The 21,970-nt window shown below is 43.8% G+C and overlaps 1 protein-coding gene across 1 annotated transcript in view; it reads right to left on the reverse strand.

Moving 5' to 3' along the window:
• The window catches only part of LOC142578273 (cell adhesion molecule Dscam1-like), a 525,316-nt gene that overhangs the window by 211,535 nt on the left and 291,811 nt on the right, over positions 1 to 21,970 (reverse strand). The window contains exon 4 of the mRNA XM_075687674.1: positions 10,979 to 11,143. Within this exon, the coding sequence (XP_075543789.1) occupies positions 10,979 to 11,143 (165 nt within the window). The remainder of the gene's footprint in view (positions 1 to 10,978; positions 11,144 to 21,970) is intronic.

The following is a 21,970-nucleotide window of genomic DNA, read 5'->3' on the forward strand; positions in this document are numbered from 1 at the left end:
GACTTTTTCCTGCCTGCTATCTAAAAACGTAAACGTCTTCTGTTTCTAGACCCATCGTTAGCGATGTAAACAGCTTTTCTGGTTCTATTAACAAGAAAGCTGTTTTGAATCGGAGTGAAATAATGTGCCTTAAAGTAGACAAGCTTGCCCATCGTGAAAGCATTATGCTTGGCATTTTATACCGGCATCCTGCGCAATAGGCTACTCATTGCACCGACAACGGACAAGAACATTCCATCCGGCAATAAGTATATTCAAGAAGCAGCTCGTTAAAGTTGCTTCCTTTCAAACGTTTTCTTTTTTTCTCTATTCTCATAAAAAATCAGGCCGCAAGCATATTTCTGATATTTTTACAACATTAAGCTTTTGTTCCAGAGGTAATGGTGCCGTAAATAGGCAAATACACGGTCCAAGAAGTCAATACCACCTTTTTCAGTCAAATGACTTGTTTGGTTTCTATCTCCTGTTTGTACCTCAAGAGTAGCAAGATGGGCATTCCGGGCTTTCTCACACCATTCAACTTCTTTCTTTTGATCCTTGATCCCTCTCTATTATATATATATATATATATATATATATATATATATATATATATATATATATATATATATATATATATATATATATATATATATATATAGGGGCCACCCGGCACGTACGGTTACCTTCACCATCTCTATCCATTCTGAATGATACTGCAAGCCTTGGTCGTCTATAGGGGCTCAAAATACTTGGGCGTCAAGCACGCCGGTCATTGAAATACCACACGTTCTAGTCTTCAGCAGTATTATAACGTTAGGTATGACCGCATCGTGCGGAATATAGCAGTCCAACTTGACAATGTTGGGGTGTTTTCGAAAGCACTCTTGTAGCACAACGACGGTGCGTCAGAAACAAGTCCTGCCGTAAGCGGGTATAAATTGTGACGTGAAATATTCTGAATACGCTTCATCTTTTTGCGGGGAAATTATCGACCACGATCTTGTGCTAGATGGGGCAATAAAACAAGACGACGGCCTGAAGAAGAACACAAGCTGATCGAGGTTTTCAATGATAAAAAAGCAGAGTTTTCCTACAGCCTGAAAACAAAAACAAAAGGAATAAACGGACAGCCCGACTAAGCTATAAGAACAACTACGAGAGCAGTCAACAAAGAGGGGAGGACAATGCCTTGTTTCCTCCTTATCTTTCGCCGAGGCGTGCTTCCGCCAAACTCGCCAGTTGCAACACATTGGGCCCCGTAATTTAGGACAGCAGCCCTTAATTTCACTAACACGCAGCTTCGATCCGAAAAGTTCCCGCTCCAGGAACGCAGCAACGCACTACAACGCCGTATCTCTTGCCGTTGCTGCTTTTACTTCCGACGCTGCGTAGCGCCCGTTCCAGTGCAGCCTCGTGCGCTCTCTCGTCGTCAGCGTCCGACAGAGAAGCGTGGCTGAACCCCGTCGGCTTTCCTTTAGGCGCGTCCAAGGAGTCAGTGATTTCCGAATGGACGGAAGAGTTTTTCCGCTCCGCTAGTTTCCTGGTGACAGCCTCTTGGACGGCTGCACAGAGAGGCTCGCTCGCCATTGCGCCCGCTACCCTGGCGCCCTTTTCGGGACGCGGCCAGAAGCGCTGCCTTCCCTCGCGCAGTCGGAAAAAAAAGTGAGAGGGAGTTAGGCGGCGTCTGCGTGGCAGCAGCGCGGACTTTTGTTGAGTTCCTGGCGTTTCCTGCCGTTCCACCTCAGCGCGCCTCATCCTCGACCATCTCTCCGTCACCTGCCAACAAGACTCGCAGGAAGGACAGCCGCTGCTATGCGGGGGCAGGGAGATAGATCTCGAGCCCCTTCTCCTCTGCCGACGCGAGGCCGTTTATCGCGTTCCTTTTTGGCAGCTGCCTCTGCTCCTTCCCATCCGGTGCCCTGTTCTATGCTGCAGAATGACACCCTCTGGCGACGTGCAGCCTCGACGACTCTGTGGATGACGGCTTTGAACAGGGTCTGCGCCGTACACGGGGCAGGACGCGAGAAAGCGAGCGGGGGCTGAGCCAACCTTGTTCAGCAGAAGCGATGGAAGTCCACGTGGGGAGTCTTGCTTAATGCCTGTTCTGTGCCTGTGTGTCGCAACGAACGCCAGGAGTGCGGAGACGGGTGTGCGAACTCCTCGGGCGAGATACGTTTCAGGATCGTGGGGAGACATGGGCGAGTCTCAAGAGAAGTCGCTGCCGTTATGAAAGGCGCCTGCTTCTCGAAAGTTTCCCTCGTTAAGATAGGAGCTACCGGCGTAAATATTTGGTACGTGCACCGAAACGATCCGCTGCATAGAAGACCTAATTTGTTTTTCATTTCAGAACAGCACTACGTTTTACGTTACAATATGCATTAAAGCTGAAATATCGCAATGCCCTTTCACAGTAATAACGCGCTAACATGTCTTGTTGGTACATGTTTGCATAAAACAGCGTCTGTCTCAGTCACGTCCAGTTGTTCAGCGCTGTTACTCGTTTTCTTTCGCAGCAAGTCCACGATTTCCGGCGCTCTGCATTTAAAATAAGCAGTGACGTTAAGAACTATCGCGCTTTAAACATGTTATCTGCGTGTGTCCGGCCTGCGCATTGTGCTGAAGCCTAAAGATGTAAATGCTTCATAATTTTTGAAAGAATCAAAAACAAACAACGCAGAAAAATAAAGAACTACCAAGGAATTTATTACGTTCGAAACTCAAGTATTCTCGATCAGTCCACCCTGGTCGTAAGTATTTGCAACCACACGTTAAGGACTCCACCCTGAAGCGAAATATTATGTTGGCTGGCAGAAATATTTCTAATTCAGAGGTGGCCTATAATTTGCTATTTATAATTCAAATATTGTCTTTCCTAGCATTTTGGTAAGTCAACAAAGACATTGCGTCCACCACTTGCGATAACGTCTATACATGTTATTTTTGCCATTAAATGAATTAAGCTTCATTAATCTTGAAATATTCAACTAGTTGACTAAAACAGCGGTACTGTTCGCGGCATGTGTACTGTACTGTGGCGCTCACGCATGACTCATGACATCCGCCACGACATCACCAAAAAGACCAGTGCCTATACAAATCTGCTTACAACGAACAGCATGTCACATGAAAATTTACTTGATATGTGTGAGATTTGGAGCGCAGTATAATCCCCCTGTCCAACAATCGTGCAGTGAACGCGTATTGATAATACCTCAATAGTTCTCAAATCATATACCTTAATTAATTATTTATTTGACACTGTCACAGGTGTTAGGCGTAATTTAAGAGACAGGAAGAGAGCGGTGGTGGATCAGAAACGAAACGGGGATGGCGGATATATTCTAATTGACATTAAGAGAAAAAGAAATGGAGCTGGGCAGGCCATGTAATGCGTAGGATGGATAACCGGTGGACCATTAGACTTACGGAATGGGTGGCAAGGGAAGGGAAGTGCAGTCGAGAACGGCAGAAAACTAGGTGGGGTGATGAAATAAGGAAATTTCCAGGCGCAAGTTGAAATCGGTTGGCACAGGGCAGGGTAATTGGACATTGCATGGGGAGGCCTTCGTTAAGCAGTGGACATACATAGGCGGCTGATAATGAAAATGATGATGATGACGACGACGACGACGCTCATGATGATGATGATGATGATGTGGCATAACATTTGGCAAAAGGACGGAATAAGTCTTGTATTTATAGGTCGTTTAAGAATTATAAATGCCACGAGCTTCTGAACACTTTTCAGGTGTTTAAAAGTGTTAAGGTGTAAAAGTGTTTTTTAAGGTGTTAAAAGCGGTCGACTCTACAAACAGTCGGGGACGCCAAATTCTGTGAAGAGACACGAGCACAGGCGCGTTAAAGTTTCGCAGTACACATTCAGTGTTTAATTTTTACTTTTGTACATTAAAGGGCGACTTCGGCGTTCTTTTTTAACCATGTTAGGATATCGTCATGCTTAAATGCCACGGACAGTCCTGTCACCGGTAGGGTGATTTAATTTACTTAGAAATTCATCGATAATTTTAAACAACCAATAAACTGGATTCCGAAGCCGAGACGGGTTGCTGATTCGTGTGACGGCATGATGAGTCGATGACGTCAGATCCTACACTGCCACACTATAGGCCGTGAAGACTCACCGTCCTCAACGCGCGGGGACTGCTTCGTCCTCCCCCCCCCCCCCTCCTACCTACGTGTAGGTTAAGAGGCGGGCACCCCAGCTCGGCGGAACAATAATGTTTTCAATCAATCAATCAATCGATCAATCAATCAATCAATCAATCAATCAATCAAACACGCAGCACACTTGGCGCTAACGCCAGAGAAGTGTAGCTGATGATGTCTCCTGTCGAAACAGGGAGCTTTTACAGAGTTTCCGAACTAGACCGTGGCGATTTAAGCGAGGATTTCAGCGGCAGTGGCGGGGTAGTCTCTGACGTCACAAACAAAGGGTGACCAGTAGAAAGTCGTGAGTCGGGAACGCAACCAATCTTTAAAGTTCATTTTCAGGAATGCAAAATGACTTGCAGCCATATAGTTTGGCACAGACAATGACTACAAAACAGAACATCAATTCAAAATTTTATTAAGATCAGTGGATACCAAAAAATCGCCGGAGTTGCCCTTTAACACACCATACAACTCTTTTTAGCGTCAGAAATTAATCGAGATACGTAATTTATTTTACTTCTATGAAGCGCATAGTATTTGGATTTGTCGCTAACCGTCCAAATCCTATGCGCTTCATAGAAGTAAAATAAATTACGTCTCTTGTTAAAACAATAATTCATAAAAGTGGAGCGAATTAGTCCACAAGCAAAACGGAAACTGCTAAAAATTACATAAATATAATACAGCGACATATACCGAAGCGTCCATACAATGCATATATACTTCACATTTTTATCGACACACACCCATGTCACTTATTTTCTGGCATACTAGTGAAATAAATTTTTGCATAGGCAGCGGTAAGTTCCCCGGACGCCAGGGTAGGAGATCTTTAAAAGCAAGTCGTGATGCTAACATTCGGCAGGAGAACAAATATGGGCGGAAGAAGGGGAAAAGAAGAAGTCGCTCCGAGCGGCCGCTGCTTCTTTGGTGAGATATTTTCTGTTTTCTTCGAAGAATCGGTGCTGTGTTGAGACTTCACTGTTGTCCAGGGAGAACACACATCCCGCGGTATTCCTGTGTGCTAAAGATCACGCACAATATTGCGTGGTTTGGCTGCGCTGCGCAGCGCATCTACGCCTACCACGGCGGTAGGCAGCAAAGAACACCGGCACGAACCGTATGTCCGACAGCGCGTTCCTAGGCACATGAGTGCCGCAGAATCGGCGCCGCATTCGGAAGTGCCACAACACGCACCCAATGTCATCAAGCCGGCGACGCTAGTTTTCAACGCCGCCCTACCTTCCAGCGCACATTCAGTGAATATGGCTGAGACAAGCGACAGTGAAGCCAAGAAACCACGGGTTGACAACGACAAAACATCTACCTATGAGCTAAGTGAAGATGAAGACATACACCGCGATGAAACGCCTTTCTCCTTGGTAACGTGTAAAAAAAGGCGGCCTGAGGAATTCCAGTTGTTTTTCGGCCCTCACAGGAAGGACGCAACTTCTGGCAAGTTAACCCAAACCGAGCTTCGTCGGAAATTGTCTCCGCGGCAAAAGAAAAAGTGCAGTCTTTCCGCGTGAATAGAGATTGAAGTTTCTCTGTCAACGTTACTTCAGTCTCATCTGCAAGACATCTACTGTCGATGAGCGAAGTGGCTGGTTTGGAAGTCAAGCCATTCATTCCGGCGTCTTATACCAAGAATGTTGGCAAGATACGCCATGTGCCAGTTGAGTATACGGAAGAACAACTGGTTGACCTCCTGAAGGATTTTGGAGTGACATCAGCCCGTCGTCAGGCGCGCTACAATCGCCAAGAAGACGGAGCGGTAGAATCACGCCCTCTGAGAACCGTCATCCTCCATTTCAGAGAAGAGAAACCAATGCCGCAACGAGTGCATTTAGGTTTCACGAGTCACCCCGTAGAAGAATATCATGGCCCTGCTCTAAGATGCTACAACTGCCAGAGATTTGGACATTTATCGAAGAACTGCCGCAGTCAGCGTCGCTGCAAGATATGCTCTGAAGACCATAACCATTCAGAGTGCAAGTCTGTGTGTCAGCCAAAGTGTGCCAACTGTGGTGGAAACCATACAGCTTCCTACTCCGGGTGCCCTCAGAGCAGAGCTGCCTCAAGGTTACGCAGACATGAGTTAAAATACGGAAGGCTGCCTCCTCGTAATGCGCGCCCATCCAACCTTGATGCTGTAAGATACGCGCCTCCAACTCCTAGCAAAGAAAAAGAGCAAGGGGTCCATATGAGCTATTCTGCAGCTCTAAAACACTCAGGTCGACAACGTTCAGACAGCGAGCGGCATGATCCCCCTTCAGAGAATGCTACTCATCTTGCCCAGGCTTCGAGTGAAATTCGCCGACCTTCTCAGCAACGCCCTCAGCCATTGACACAGCAACCTCATCTAACGTCTGAGCGACTGCCTCAGCATTCGCCTCAACCACACCAGTCACCTCAGCGACCATCTCAGTCAACTCTTCAGCGACCTGCTTCGAGCACGCATGGAGCTTCAGCGTCGTTTGGTGATTACGCGTCTTTACCTGTAGCATAGATGATCCTGCCCATGCTATTCACAGCTCTGCGTGCAATTCTAAGTGCCATTCCACAAGCAAACAACCTACCAGAGGTAAAAGCACTGCTTTCTATGGAATCATTGGTGCTTCCACAACCACCAACAGCTCCACGGAAGGCGTACAATGAATAATCGTTACAACAATGTTTTCGTATTTCAGTGGAATGCTAATAGCCTTCGAAATAAGTCAGCTGATTTTTGCAAACTACTAGCTCAACAGAACCTTCCTCTTTTATGTATACAGGAGGCAGGTGTAAGAGATGACTTTCGTCTTTCAAACTATGTTATATATAAATCATCGCGCATTGCTGGAAGTAGCAGAGCGATGTTATGCGTGAGAAAGGACCTGCCGTCCTATTTAATACAGTCGAGCGATTTAAATATACCGGAGTTCGTAGCATGCAAGATATCTTTTAGAAATACAAGCGTCACAGTGATCAGTCTTTGTCTACAATGTGCTAGCAAAATATCAGTTGACAGCTTGGTGAACGTGTTTGGTATCGCAAACTCACATGTGCTGATTTGTGGGGATTTCAACGCACATAACGTCATCTGGGGCAGTGAATATAACGATTCCCGCGGAAGCATCATAGAGTCTGCCGCAGAAAAAAAAGTAATCTGATCGTGTTAAATGACAGCTCTCCAACGTTCTTGCGGGGGTTTCGTTACTCAAGCTGTATAAATGTTACGCTCTGCTCACAAGACTTTCTTGATGGCGTTGAATGGTCAACGGACATAGCAACGCACGGTAGTGATCATTTTCCGATCCCGGTAAAACATCGCCGCATACGGTGTGAGGGCACTCGGCGCTATTCAAGATATACTAATTGGCAAAGTTTTCATCGCCATTTAAGTAACTCATTGGGTGAAAATCCGAGCTTTCAAAGTTTTGCAAATATATTGTGTGAGTCTTACGAGATCTGCACAAAACAAGTCACTGTTCCAAATGAATACGCTGCAGTCGACGGGGAATATGAATGTCTAAGAGCGATTAGAAGACGCGCAGAACGGGCTTACCGCCGCAGTGGAAAGCTGGATGACTACAAGATGGCACAGAAAGTTCGGTCAACTTCGCGCTGACGCTTACAAAAATTAGGTACGAGAAGGTGGCGAGAATACTGCGTGTCCTTGTCTCCGTTTACTCCAGTTCCCAGAATATGGTCAGTTGTCCGATCATTTAGTGGTCCTGTTACCCAGAGCCATCCCTTCCGAGCTCTTGCCGTAGCTCGAAGCACTCCGAAAACATCTGTTGCTGACGAATTCTGTCAACCTATATCCAGACCAGGAATTCCGTTATTCTGGTTAACATCCCTGCCTTCTTCTTTTCTCTTTCCTCCTCCTCCTCCTCCGTTTACTTGCCTACAATTTAACAGTTCGACAACACTAGCAGAACAGAAAGTTCGTGCGTGCTTTATGTCACAACATCCTCAACTTGAATGTGAGTTTAGCCTAAACGAATTGAAATACGCTCTTTCGTCATGCCGTACAAAGACAACCGCAGGCCCAGATGGTGTCACGTATATGATGTTAAAGAACCTAGGTCCAATAGGAAGAATGGCTCTTTTGGAGATATTTAATGATATCTGCATAAGAGAGACTCTTCCAGATTCATGGAAATTAGCCCGGGTAATTCCAGTTATAAAACCAGGAAAGACTCCCCTTTGTCTTGACTGCTACCGACCCGTCAGTCTCACAAGCTGTTTTTCCAAACTAATGGAGAAGATGATAGACCGTCGACTGCAATGGTGGTGTGAACACACAAATGTGTTTTCCAATTACATGACCGGTTTTCGACAAAATCGGTGTACAATGGATTCAGTATTAGACATTGCCACATGCGTCGAACATGAACGTAGTTGCGGAAATGTGAGAGTAGCAGTATTTTTAGACATTGAAAGAGCATTCGACACTGTAAGTCACATATACATCCTTGCTGGTACGTTAGAGCTTGGCCTACACGGTCGAGCACTGCGATGGGTATCAAATTTCTTAAAATACAGAAAAATATTTATGGAAACAATCGAAGGAGAGAGTAATTATCACAGCATCACGCAGGGCGTTCCGCAGGGCAGGGTTCTCAGTCCGTTTTTATTCAACTGTGTCATGGCAGCCTTGCCACTAAAACTCCCGTCTGGTCTACAGTATTCGCTGTACGCAGTGACATCTGCATATGGGCCTCTGGGTCTCATATACAAGACATTCAAACAACGCAGCAAGAGGGTCTTGATAATATCGACACCTTTTTAAAAGAAAGAGGCATGAGTTTTTCATACGCAAAGACAGCCGTACTTCCTTTCATTAGACGACAGCTGAATAATTTCCAACTTACGCTTAATGGGCAAACTTTGATCTTTGTGAAACAGCATAAATTCCTTGGACTTATTCTTGACCGCCAGCTAACATGGGCTTCATACATCCGGCAATTGAAAAGCAGACCAATGCAGTAATAAACGTACTTCGGCGACTCGCTGGCACAACGTGGGAGGGATCAGTCTCTTCACTATTACAGGTTCATAACGCACTCATAAAACAAAAGATTGCTTACTCGGCATCTATTCTCCACGGTTTATCGCAAATTTCTGAGGAACGTCTTCAACGTTTACTGGCAAGAGGGCTGCAAGTGTGTCTTGGGGTTCCGCAGGCTACCTCGAGTTCTTTAGTAATTGCTGAAGCTCGTCACCCACTATTTCCAGTCATACGAACGGTTGAAACGAAACATGCCGACATATTTATCGTATCTTAACCCAACACGAGAAGCATCCATTAAACTTTGTGCTTAACGAAAGAAACAGAAGCATAATTCACGGTGTCGTTCGAGAACATAAAGCATTATTACCAAGATTTGAATTATTCAAAGTGGATGTTTGCTACCCTCCCTGGATGTTAACATGTCCTCAAATAGAATTATCGGTTGAAGGGATTATATCTAAGAGAGACGTGTTCATAGTAGCCGCACAACAACTGGCACTCTTCCAAATTTACTTCTTATACCCCTAGTACATCCACGTTTATACAGATGGTTCGTGTCATAAAAATTCCTCGACTTCAGCATTCGTCATTCCACATTTAGCGCTAGAGGAAACATTTAAATTATCCCGAGAGACATCTTCCGCCGTGGCAGAACTGTTTGCAATCCTGTGTGCTTTGCGTTTCATAACATCAGAAAAACATTCACAAAAATGGGTTATATTTAGCGATTCGCGAACCGCTCTCACATTACTACAGAGCAATAAGAAAAATTCTTTGAACACTTCGCTATTGTATGAGCCACTCTAAGAACTTACAAAAGCAAGCGCAATGAACAACGTAATTGCATTCCAGTGGATACCTGGGCACTGCAATATTCCTGGTAATACTGCAGCGGACGCAGCTGCGAATCGAGTGCACAATAACTCGGAGACAACCAATCTTCCTCTATTGCGTAGTGAAGTCCGTCTGCTCCTGAGACAGATTTCTTGTCGACTCAGCAAAACTATCTGGTTTGATCAGCAAACTAAATACTCGGAGTTATACTTTACAGACCCGTGCATAAACTTATCAATGCCGGAAAATCTAAGGGACAACAGAAAATTTGAAACATTGGTACACCGTCTGCGTCTTGGTACTGCATTTACAAAACACTTCTTGTACAGGATAAAACGTGTCTCTAGTCCGCAGTGTTCTTGTGGCCATCCAGACGAAGATGTGAATCATGTTCTTCTCGAGTGCACGAAATACGATCCACAAAGAAGGGTACTGCAAACAACTTTGTTGATGTTAGACTGAACACCATTCACTCTAAAAAAGATACTTGGCCCATGGCCAACTGCGGGCCTTCAAAAAAGAGCGCTTCTTGATCTGAAAAAGTTTTTAGAGGACACCAGCATTTTGGGAAAATATTAGGTATCCGATGATTCGAATACGCTAAATGACTTACATAAATGTTGTTCGTGGTTCATAATTGGTTTTTGTGGTGCTCGCAACTTTTACGCATTATGTATAATTCTGTTCTGTACTTGCAGTGTATGAAATGTGTTGTGTGTTTTGGCTGTGCAAAACGTCTTACTTTATATATGCGTACGTGGACTGAACTAATGCACAGAACTTTGTGACTGATGTACTGTTGGACTATATTTTTTATTCATGAAGTGTTCTACTGAGTGCCATATTTCGTTTCGTTATTCTCCCTTTTTACGCAAATTTGTTTCCTTTGCCAAGTGACAAGGAGTAGCCGGTGCCACCATAAAGGCGCCAACCTCTTCTAATATTCACTTCAATAAAAAAAAGAAAAGGCAGCGGCCAGGAGTTTCTTACCCGTGACAAATAGGCTGCCGGCACTGACGCTGGGCCGGATGTCGCCAGTCAACCGGTGTCGGACGTGACAGCGGTAACGATGTCTTGCGTCAGATGCGTCCGTCGCCCCGAACACGCACAGGTCGCCGTCCGAAGTCACCCGGTACTTGGGCCCTAGTTCAGTCGCTAGCATGCAAAGGGAGGAAGAGAAAGCAGGCGAGGTGTGGGAAACCAATTAAATGCGTCAGCGAGTAGAAAATTTAGTCAGTATTATACATTGATTGTAGCAGCGCGCGAGGAATAGACGAATAATACTTAGGAACAAGGGAGGACTAGCGCTGAAGAATTACTATGTACGTGGTTATATCATCAGAAGCCCACAAACACTGACACCGAGGACAACATAGGGGAAATTACTCGTGCTTAATAAATGAAATAAGGAAACGATAAATTAATGGAAATGAAAGTGGATGACAAAACAACTTGCGGCAGGTGGGGAAAGATCCCACAACTGGCGCCGCGGTAGCTCAATTCGTAGAGCATCGCACGCGAAATGCGAAGGTTGTGGGATCGTTCCCCCCCTGCGGCAAGTAGTTTTTTCATCCACTTTCATTTCCATTAATTTATTGTTCCTTTATTTCATTTTATTAAGCCCGAGTAATTTCCCCTATGTTGTCCTCGATGTCAGTGTCTGTTGGCTTCTTATGATATGACTAATAAAAATCGGGCCCCTCGGTTAACCCCCGTTCTTCTCGTTTATGTACATGGTTAGTATTATACTTTGGACCTACGACGGCGCTTCATTCGGCTGTCGATATATATACGAGAGGTCCTTAATTTGACTGATAAGACTGCGCCATTTAGGTTCAATCTGGAAAGCAAATGAATAATTCACTCGGACGATTTGTATCAACACGCTAACTTTGCGCACCATCACTCATGCTGAAGCAGCAAGGCTGCATGAATTTGTTTCGGACGCATTTTTCGTTTGGCCGTGTTCTGTAGCATGCGCGTCCATTTAGTATAGTATAGATTTGTGCAATGAACACGGTGCTACCTTTCCATGACTAAAACGCCTGTCATGCGTTATCCGCTTAGCCGACATGGCCATATGCACCACATTTGAGCGGTGGCGTACCAACTGTTTTCCGAGTGGGAGGGCAAACCGCAAGCGATCTTACCTCTCTCTAATATATATATATATATATATATATATATATATATTGCGATTGTTTACTACAATAAGTGAAATAGCCTGGAAATGCGTCTGTCAACTGTACTTATTTTTAACCGACATAGACCGGCTTATCAATTACACATGGTGAACCATGAAGGCCTAAAAATGATTTGACTTTGCAGTTATTCCTCGCAACTATATAAAACCTCAAGATGATGCAGGGATAAAAGGCAATGAGTGCCTCACAGAGGTTCCAGATCCCGCCCAGTAGCAGCAGTACAGCGCAGATAAAGAAATGCGCATTTGCTACAAGCAATTTTTATAATTAAACAAAGAATTGCACTTGATGTGTAAGGCTGCAGCATATATGTATCGCTAGTTTACGTGATACTATTGCCGAGGTTATAAGCAACGAAGTACAGGAAACATAAATTACTTGCAATATTCACAACAACAACAAAAAAGACACATGTGTGCGACCTTGCCAGAATTACAACCCTATTTCCAGCGAAGCTGTTTCTTTCGAAATTACAATTGAAGTTTCGGTTTCTTCTAACTATATCGCGCACTATAAGCTGTTGTCCTTATATATATATATCCTTGCCGGCAAGTAATGCTTTGGAGTACGTGTCGTGCATTTTTAAAACAGCCAACAATTTATCAGCACGCATGTTACTTCTCCATGATATGTGTACCATGGGGTCCTCTGTCGCCCCTCCCTTCCCCTTCCTCAACCCGCCCAACTCAATTTGCGCTAGATATATCGACTGAGTTCACATTTCTCCCAGGGGGCACGGAATAAATTCTCTCTTCGCAAAACACATTCATAAAGCTGCGGATCGCTTGGATCAGTAATTTACTGCAGATGCTATAAATATTCTCCTGTCTTTGAAATTTTCGTACATATTGCCCATAACACCCCTTTATTATCGCCAATTACAAGCAAACTCTCTTGTTTAGTTCACCGAGGGCATTGCTGAAACACAGTCGGAACTAATAACGGCTGCAAATAGGGAAAGAAAAACGACGGCTCGGTAATTACTTGCAACGCTTCTAACTAGACCAGGAACGTAAAAAAAAAATTGGTGCACATTGCAGCTACCATGTCCCCATCCATTTTCCACAAAAGATAAACCGGTTTTAACCTACAGCTATGTCGGAACACTGGGAATCATAGCTGATAGCAGCCATATCACATGCTCTAACGCCAAAAGAATGTTTTTTTAGAAAGGCTGTGTTTGATTCAACCATACTTGACTTCGCACAGAGTTTCCATAGCGTATCACCAATTCTCGCTAAATTTGGTGTTCGTGGGTTTTATAGTTCTCTCAGGGCAGCGGCCTCAATTCTCTCTTGTTCGTTAGATACGCTTATAACACTCCAGAATGCTTCCATATGTATATCGTTGCGAAATCCCCAAATACCCAACTATTGTGAACTTCACTTACTCTTCCCCTATTAACTTGTCCTTACAGTTGCCAATCATAACGAATCTGCCTCCTTTACTTCAGTGAAGGCACTAGGCGAAACTAATATATCACGCATGAAAAAGTAAAAAGAAGATGGGGGTTCAAAAATTATTATTAACGCTTCTAAATAAGCCAGAATTAAAGGTTAAATCTACGCGACACATCCATGGCACTTAACATGCTGCCTATTTCTTCAAGGTATAAAATATAACCCAGAGTTTTCTTGGGACATTAAGAAACTTAGCCAATAGCAGCATACTGATGCTTTCAAACACTTGCTTACAATCTTTTTAACGCTGTCTTTGATCAACATGCATTTACCAAGGTACATAAATTTGGCATAATGTTCCCTTTCAGTTCGCAAAATTTGACCTCAATTGCAGTTCTAATTACTTCAGTGCGGCTGTCTAAGTTTCTCACCGCGCGTAAAACAGACTATTAGTGGAATGGACCACTTGCATGCATATTCTGCTGGAAAACGCGCATTTAACCCACCCGTCTGCAACATTGCCTACACATTGGCCGTAACATGCCCCTAATTTTTTCCCGATATAAGCAAGATGTCTTGTTCAGCCCACCGTAGAGACCTGAGAAACAAGCTACGAATCTTATATGATGCACGAAAACACATCGAAAAACGGGCATTTAGTAATTATTTGCGACACTTGCATTTAAAAGAGGAAAGCGAAAGTTTCGCAACACATTACGGTTAAAACTGTTTCTATTTTCACGTAATGTCAACCGTCCCTTGTTCTGTTGTTTTAGGAGTCTGTCGGAAACATTTAGATTAGCGGCAGTATGATACGCTGCAGCGCCTCAAAGTGTAAGTTGCTACAAATGCTGTAATGAACCTACGCAAAATACACGTAATCTCTCGTCATTCGGAACATTGCTTCCTACTTGGAATAAAAACAAACACCGTGCCCCACACATTTTACCGAGGATACCGTGGGAAAACAACTAAATGCCGTGGTTAATGTGTAACAATTGTGAGAAAGCGACCAATTCGTTACCGTCTACAGAGCACGTAAACAACCTACGCAGTGCACATTTTCGGCACACGTTACCGAAATGTGTGTGCGTGTATGTGATAACTTTATTACATATGGGTCTAGGTCATCAAAAAGTGGCCCTCATTTTTCCAAACACGAAATATCTGCTGTTCTTGTTCCCACCCGGAAAACAAGTAATAGTGCATTTATTATTTAGAAACAGCCTGAAAATGAAATCGTCAAAGTCAGAAAGGGCACACGCTTTTAGAAAAAAATTTGTCAGTATTCTATTGATATCGATATGGCGCTGCACGTTGGACCAATCTTATATTCAAGAGCATATCTACGCTAACTTGGGAATACATGATGAAATCATACAGTCATACATGTACGAGGTTTGATTAGATTGTTGATAGCAATAGGTTTCTGAGACTGCAGCGCTGCGTAGGCTATCCCTAAACGGAGACTAAACAGTTCCAGCTTTTGATAATCCAACGATTTCATGCCATAAGGCACACCAATCGTTTTGGGCGCGGCTGATTATAAGGCTTTATCAGGACCTCCCTCTCACCTGCAGGTTAAATGGACCAAGCTGATTGTGTTTTCGGAGACGGATATATAGCGGTGTAAAAAAACTGTGTATGGTGCAAGTTACGCAAGCTGACATTTGTTAGGGTGGGAACTGTCAGCGTCAGGCGTTCTCTGCAACGCGAGTGTGTGGTCAATCCCGCGCGTCGTCAGCAACAAGGCGTCCCGAGAAGGCACAAAAGACAAACCTCGCTGTCCAAGGAGGGGACGCGTAGTGCGATTTATGTGGTCACTCAGCTACGAAAGAAAATTTAGCTTCAGCTCTAGTTTTGTTGGCCTTTCAAGCGTGCAGCTGAAAGTGCCCGCTTTCAAAAGCGTGTGTGTGTTGGGGGGGGAGGGGGGTTGGAGGGGGAGGGCAAATGATATACTTTGCACCCCTCCACTTGTGAAAGCGGGGGGGGGGGCGGGAAAGTGCCCCCCTTCAGTACTCAGTACTCTGAAAATTTGTATTATTATCTGAGGCATACACAGCCAAGAACAGAAGCGACGGTCCATACAATATATGGCGCGCGTCCCATTTTGCTGTTTTATCCCACGGTTATCTTTCTCAAGTTTTTTTTTTTTTGTACAACAAGTTCAGAACGCGCAAATGGTGCATGCGACAGTCGCCTCACACTGCCCTTAAGACTAAAGGTTGAAGCTTCCTTGCTTGCTGCCACTTGGCACTTGGAAAGAGGCAACTCTTGACAGCCATGAGAGAACAAAAACGGGCCTGTCGCTCGCAGTTTCCCTGGCACGAGCGACTTGCGTGTCGAAGCGAAGGGATATCCTTGCACCACCATCCTGCAATTCGTCGGAAACGTCACGTGGTGTGCTCGCAATGAAAGAAAAAAAGGGAGAAAAAAAATCAACATAGCGCAGACACTCAAAAGCTGTGTTTCGAGATGGTGAATTCGGAAGTTTTCTTTCCGTTCTCTAGGATTAAGCTTCTCTATTCTCCAAAGCCGCGTGAAGCAAAGCTCATCCGACGAAAGGAGCGTGAATTTACATCTTTTCTTGTTCTATGAATTTCTTACTTGAGGTGTGCGTTGTCAGGCGTCTGTGCGCTCTGCACCTACGCATATACTTTGGTTTCAATTTCTCCTTCGCGCCCGCACCCATTGGATTTGGAGCGTTTGACAAAAATAAAAGAAAGTAAAAAAAACGAAAAAAGACGAGCTTTCTCGGTTTGATCGCTTAAGAGTTCAACAACATGAGGAATAAAGGGGGAGCAAAATTCGCGCAACATACTTGTAACTTACATTAAACGAGACAACTTATGCGCTTACCCTAAGACGCAAATTTGGAGTAGGATACCCAGGACTGCCAGAAATGTGTGTACGTCGCCCTATTGTTCCGAGATGGGACAACAAGAGACTAGTTCAATGCAATCAAGGAAATAGAATTTCTTTTTAGGGCTGGTGGTTGACACTGTGATTATGTGACATTCACTGAGCGTTATTTGATCGTTCCACACTGCAAGTTATGTTCACGTTTAAAATTGAATAAGTGTGTAAGTGGGTCTAGGCTTCACACCCTTAAGCAAGAAGGTTTTAAGGGTGAGTGTTATTGAGTGATTTGCTCGGTTATCTACTTTTATGTGTGTAACCTTCTTTACAGTACCCTGGAATTTTCAGAATAAATGTTAAAAATGTTATTCTTCAATTTTCAAGCAACGGAAATCTTCTTTCCTGGTTCTTGTTTCGATTACCACATACCAGTTTTTATTTCTTCGTATTATGCTTATTGCACCTATAATTAACATGATTACGAGAAATGGGTGGCCTTACTATCAGGCTGCCTTCATGCTATAAGATTTGTCTATCACCCGAACTGTTTTCTGTAGCATGAAAGAGGAAGTAGAAGATCTATTTGGTTTTTCTGCCCCCTTCTCGCCTGGTGTAGGGTCGTGAACAAGGTGGAACCTGTTTAACCTCCATGCCTTTCATTTTCTCTCTTTCGCTTTTCAGAAGCTGAAATTCCTTCCAACCTGCTTTGGAGCAGGTAATATTTTCGAACCTTTAATGGCACGTGTGAAACAGGTAATTGATTTTTCCTTGTCATTCTTTTTCTGTAGTTTAAAGTGATACGCAGTTGAAATGATTTCTGAGGAAGCAACATGCAAGCAATGCGCTCGCTGATTTCTGGTGAAAATGTCAGAATTTTGATTATCTTTCGTGGCTGTTTAGATAGTCACATGATTTGGGATGTTTTATACTTTACTCACTGTCGGAGAAAGCAAGGTCAAGAAAATTTCATTCTTCATTCTCCTACGTTTTTTTTTTAAATTCGCTATGTTTTATGTGCTTTTTCGTTTTTTCTTTGTGTTTTCTTTTTCTCAGCCTTAGATTATTTTTTTTTCCTCTTTCGAGGAGACTTTATTCCTGATCTTCTGACCTTTACTACACCCATCCTGGCAAACATATAGTCACTTAGTAATCAACAACAACAAACACGCAGCTTTAATAAACGAAATATGGGCAAATAATAGGCAAAATATGAGATTCATAAGACAGGCAGACAAGAGGCTCTGCCCAGACGCGTGAGTTGATTGCTTTTCTCGGCATATCACGTTTTTCATCAAGAGCAAAAAAAAAAAGCGGGTAAGAAAGCGACTGCTAGTAAAAGAAATAGATAATTGGTACAAACTTTCAACCCGCACTTCTTTTTTTTCCTCGGGTTCGTAAGCTTAGTTCCGTCATGTCTAAAGCCAACAGCAACACGAAAACGGCGCAGCTGATGAAGATAATTACGGCGTAAACTTATACTCTCCGCCAAAAAAAAAAAGAAGTACGAAGAGACAAGCTCGCCAGTTCGCCTAACGACACGGTGATGACGGCCATCATAGTTGCATTGTTAGTCACACTGGAGGCTCCCCCTTATGATTATGGGGCTGGCCGTCATTTGTCCACCGAGGCAAGGGGAGATTAGGTGCGAGTCATGCCGTTCGCGTATGCAGCAGCGTCTGCTGCGACGCTGTTGGCAATCAACTGTGTGGCGGCTGCCTACTTTCGCTACGAACAGGACTCGCCACGTGGGTTCGGGTCATTTCGCTTACCGTTGCTACAATTAGCCTTCTTTTTAATGAGGACGCATTCCTTCCCTCCAAGGCTTAAGAAGTGCTTACTTCACGTACGGAGCTGCAGTGATCTAACCGTTTTTTTTCTGCCAGTGCAAAAATCTTGCCTCCTCCCTCCTCCTCTCTCCACACGCCCGCAGACGCATTTTCAATCTTCAGAAGTGCGCAGGCATGGCATGGTGTGAATCGCGCTATTAATATTACTGTTTTTTGTCTGAAACTACGTGTACTTTCTACTTTTCAGTTATAAGCTGCTAACACCCATGATGATTGAAAGGACAATATTCAACGCTGCATACGGGTAGTCGTTCATTCTATAATTACACGCTCAGTTCGTCGTCCTCAGTTGAGCTCGGACGACTGTTTTATTTTCTTGCTCTTTCTTTTCTCTACTGAGACTCCGAAAATGAAAGCTGTGGGATGCACTTAGAAGACTGACTGTTTAGTTAGTTGTCTGGTGCGCAGCTAAAATCTACACCATCATTATAACAAAAGAACACGTTGCTTGTAGGGACAGGGCGACGTGAAATGGCAGACAAAAAAAAAAAGTTGAAAAGGCGGAATGTAAAGAAACCAGAGCGCGTGAAGTGTGACGCTGCGCGTACCAAAGTGGGCAATCCACGCGAAAAGTACGTCTTCAACAACTGCTCTTTTTGGCAAGGTTTCTGATGGTAAAGTTTCAAATATCATGGTTTAGGTGCTTGCACCATCAACATGATAAGCGAGTAAAGTAGATGCGGGTGTTGAGGCAACGATACTCTTAGTCAACATAACGATTGTTACTCAACTGACTGATCCGTTGCTCTGTGTAAGTAAATAGGTAGTATAGGTGTGAATTCCCTTCGGTTAACATACTCAACATTTTTCACACTTGCCTCAGAACTTTTTTTCATTCTTCTTACTTTTTACTTTTCATACTTTTCGTGTGCAATCTAATATTACGTGATATCTTGAATAATATGTGACAGTGCATGATAACATGATCCTACGTCGCCCATGTGAAAAGGAGTAGCCGGCACCATATGTTAGTGCCAACGTCTCTTTATTTGTGTCATTAAAACAAAGAAAAGAAATAAATTAAAGATAGACACCTAATTCAACGTTGAAACATTATCTTCTATAGGGTTTCTGATACACCTTAATATGTTCACGGTTTACCGAAAACCTGTCACTGCAATGCGTCAGAAACGTTGCCAGTAAGTATCCCCAGCGCGAATTAGCTACAAATATAAGGAAACAGCAAACTTAAAGGGAAAAAGAAATAAGTATTAGTTTTATTGTTTCTTGTTTTTAGAAGTCGACGAGTATTATAGGCTATATATCACGGCTTCATGAAGCACTAGCGAAGTACACGGATGTTAGTACTCTCCGTTGCAGCAGCAGCAGCATGAGCAGCTCCTTTGCAGACCATCTAGTAATTGCGTGTGTCACTGAGGCAACATTCACCATGTGGGAGCACTGTATACAATATTGACCAGAGGGCAAGGATGTATGGGAGCACACTTAGTCCGAAAACACACTGAGAAAATTATGTAACGCCAGTGTCCGGTATCGTATCTTGCGAATTGCGCTTATATGGAAAAACTAAGCGTTTTCTTCTTCACCTCGCGCATAAAAGTGAAGAGCAGCCTGCAGCACACACTTGTTCGTGGCATTAGTCGAGTCCTTAGCGTCGCCGAGCATGATTATCCTGTTGATCTATTGCGTTCTATTCATGCCACTGATGAGCTCCTCATTCGTATGGCAAATGGGCCGTATCATGTTCCGTCCTTCGTTAGTAACGAGATAACGTTTTCCTTTCCTTTTCTTTTTTTTTTTTTGTTCTGCCCCGTATCAAGTTATTGCGTTGGCAAATTGCCGTGTTGACGACAAGCCCGAGCCCGAGTCCCCCCCGGAGTTCCCTCACCCCCCTCCTCGGAAAACTCCGGAGGGGCCCCCACACACCTAAAGTGCCATTACCAGAGCTTTGTCACCCACATTATTTCAGGTTTCTTTTGACTTGCCTCGACCTGTTCACTTGAAATTTTACTGGGGCTAATTGCTTACTGCATTGCTATCGGCGCAGACTTGCACGGCATTTAATTTATACTTTCGCTTTATTTCTGCAAATCCTGACAATAGGAGGACACGCGCATTACAATTTACAAGCACTAGCGGCCGCTGCTTCGTCCGTATTTTCTCACTTCAACATTGTTTTAAATTTCCACTGTAAACACCCTGCACATACACAATATATATAAAAATATACACACAGGACAAGATTTATTATATTTTTGAAAGAGATGGAGGTAGCCATTAATAAAAAATTATTTCTAAACATATGTATAGCCTATGCCTAGAGAATGAATATGTTGCTGTATGTTCACCTCGCTTCATATTGCTGTGCATGCTTTTTTTGACCATGAAAAAAATAAACCTACAGACTTCAGGGACCCTTTCCGCAGAGTCTTTTATCAAGCGCGTTTGAAATGCACGTGAATGATGTGCATCAGTATTGCTGTTCCTTCCCTTAAGCTAACGGCTCATGAAAAAAAAGCATTTATAATAATTTGCAACATTTATTAGGGATAGAGACATCGTCACTTGCATGCAAAGGTCATAAATATATATAGCGTGTCCCAAATAAATACCATCCACCAAGATAAAAAAAAGAGCAATGCGTTACTCAAAGAAAACCTGGTGCATATTATCTCCAATACAGTGGAGTAGCTGCCAGTAATTTTTTCGTTACTGAGATTTAATTAGGTATTTTAAATTATTGGTTAACTCGAGACGTACTATCCTAATTATCAAAATGTCAATGAAGCTTTTGAAGGCACAGCCAAGGGACAACTAACTGCGGTATTTTCAACGACGTATTAATTGCGTACAACGTTTTTCCGACTGCTAAATAAACCCCCTTGAAATATGGACAATACCACGTGACTGCGTTCCCACCCGTCTCATAAATCAGCGCCCTCGAACAAGCTCCATCTGAGTTAGCCAGAACGAAATAAAGGTAATAAAGAAAAACATCGTGATCGAGCTAATGCCTTATCTGCCGCGCCCCGGCCGAAGTAACATGTCACGTTTGGTGTTTGTTGGAAACAAGCCGTGATCGCTGTTCTCTTTGCGATCACGATAAAGTGCACGGAGGTTCTTTCTTTATCCAGAAAGCCTATCACCACAAAAGCGAATTGACAACGTCAGTACAAAAGTTTAAAGGTGCGTATTGTGTCGTCCCAGTCGTTATGTCTCTAATGGGCAGAAGGTAAACATGATCCTTGCCTTGGGAGCTGAAAATGGCAACAAGACCAAGGCCGCAAATGTGTATCAGTCATGGAAGTGTGGCGGTAGACCAAACGCATCGACTATCGTCAGAAATTATAGAAACCTAAGACAAACCGGCAGCTTCAAGAAACAGCAGCGGAGGACTCCATCTTTGAGTCCTAGCCTACGGACGGATGTTCTAGCATTTATGGCCTCAAACCATCATGCTAGCCTGTGGGGCGTGGCCGCCCAGGCACCAGTTTAAAAGCCATCAGTTTCAAGGATACTAAATGACGGCCTTTCACCCATACCACCTTAACCAGAACCTCACAAAAGTCGATAAGTCACCGGACTTTTTGAGCAACATCATGTAGTTTGCACGGCCGCGTGCGGTCGCGCGCACCGCATCTTAAACGGGATCTGCGCACAGCTCTTACATTTGTGCGCACCGTGTTCTTGCCGCTTTTCCGTTGAAGCGAT

The sequence above is a fragment of the Dermacentor variabilis genome, chromosome 4 (assembly GCF_050947875.1).
Source record: "Dermacentor variabilis isolate Ectoservices chromosome 4, ASM5094787v1, whole genome shotgun sequence".
In the NCBI taxonomy this organism is placed as follows: Eukaryota; Metazoa; Arthropoda; class Arachnida; order Ixodida; family Ixodidae; genus Dermacentor; species Dermacentor variabilis.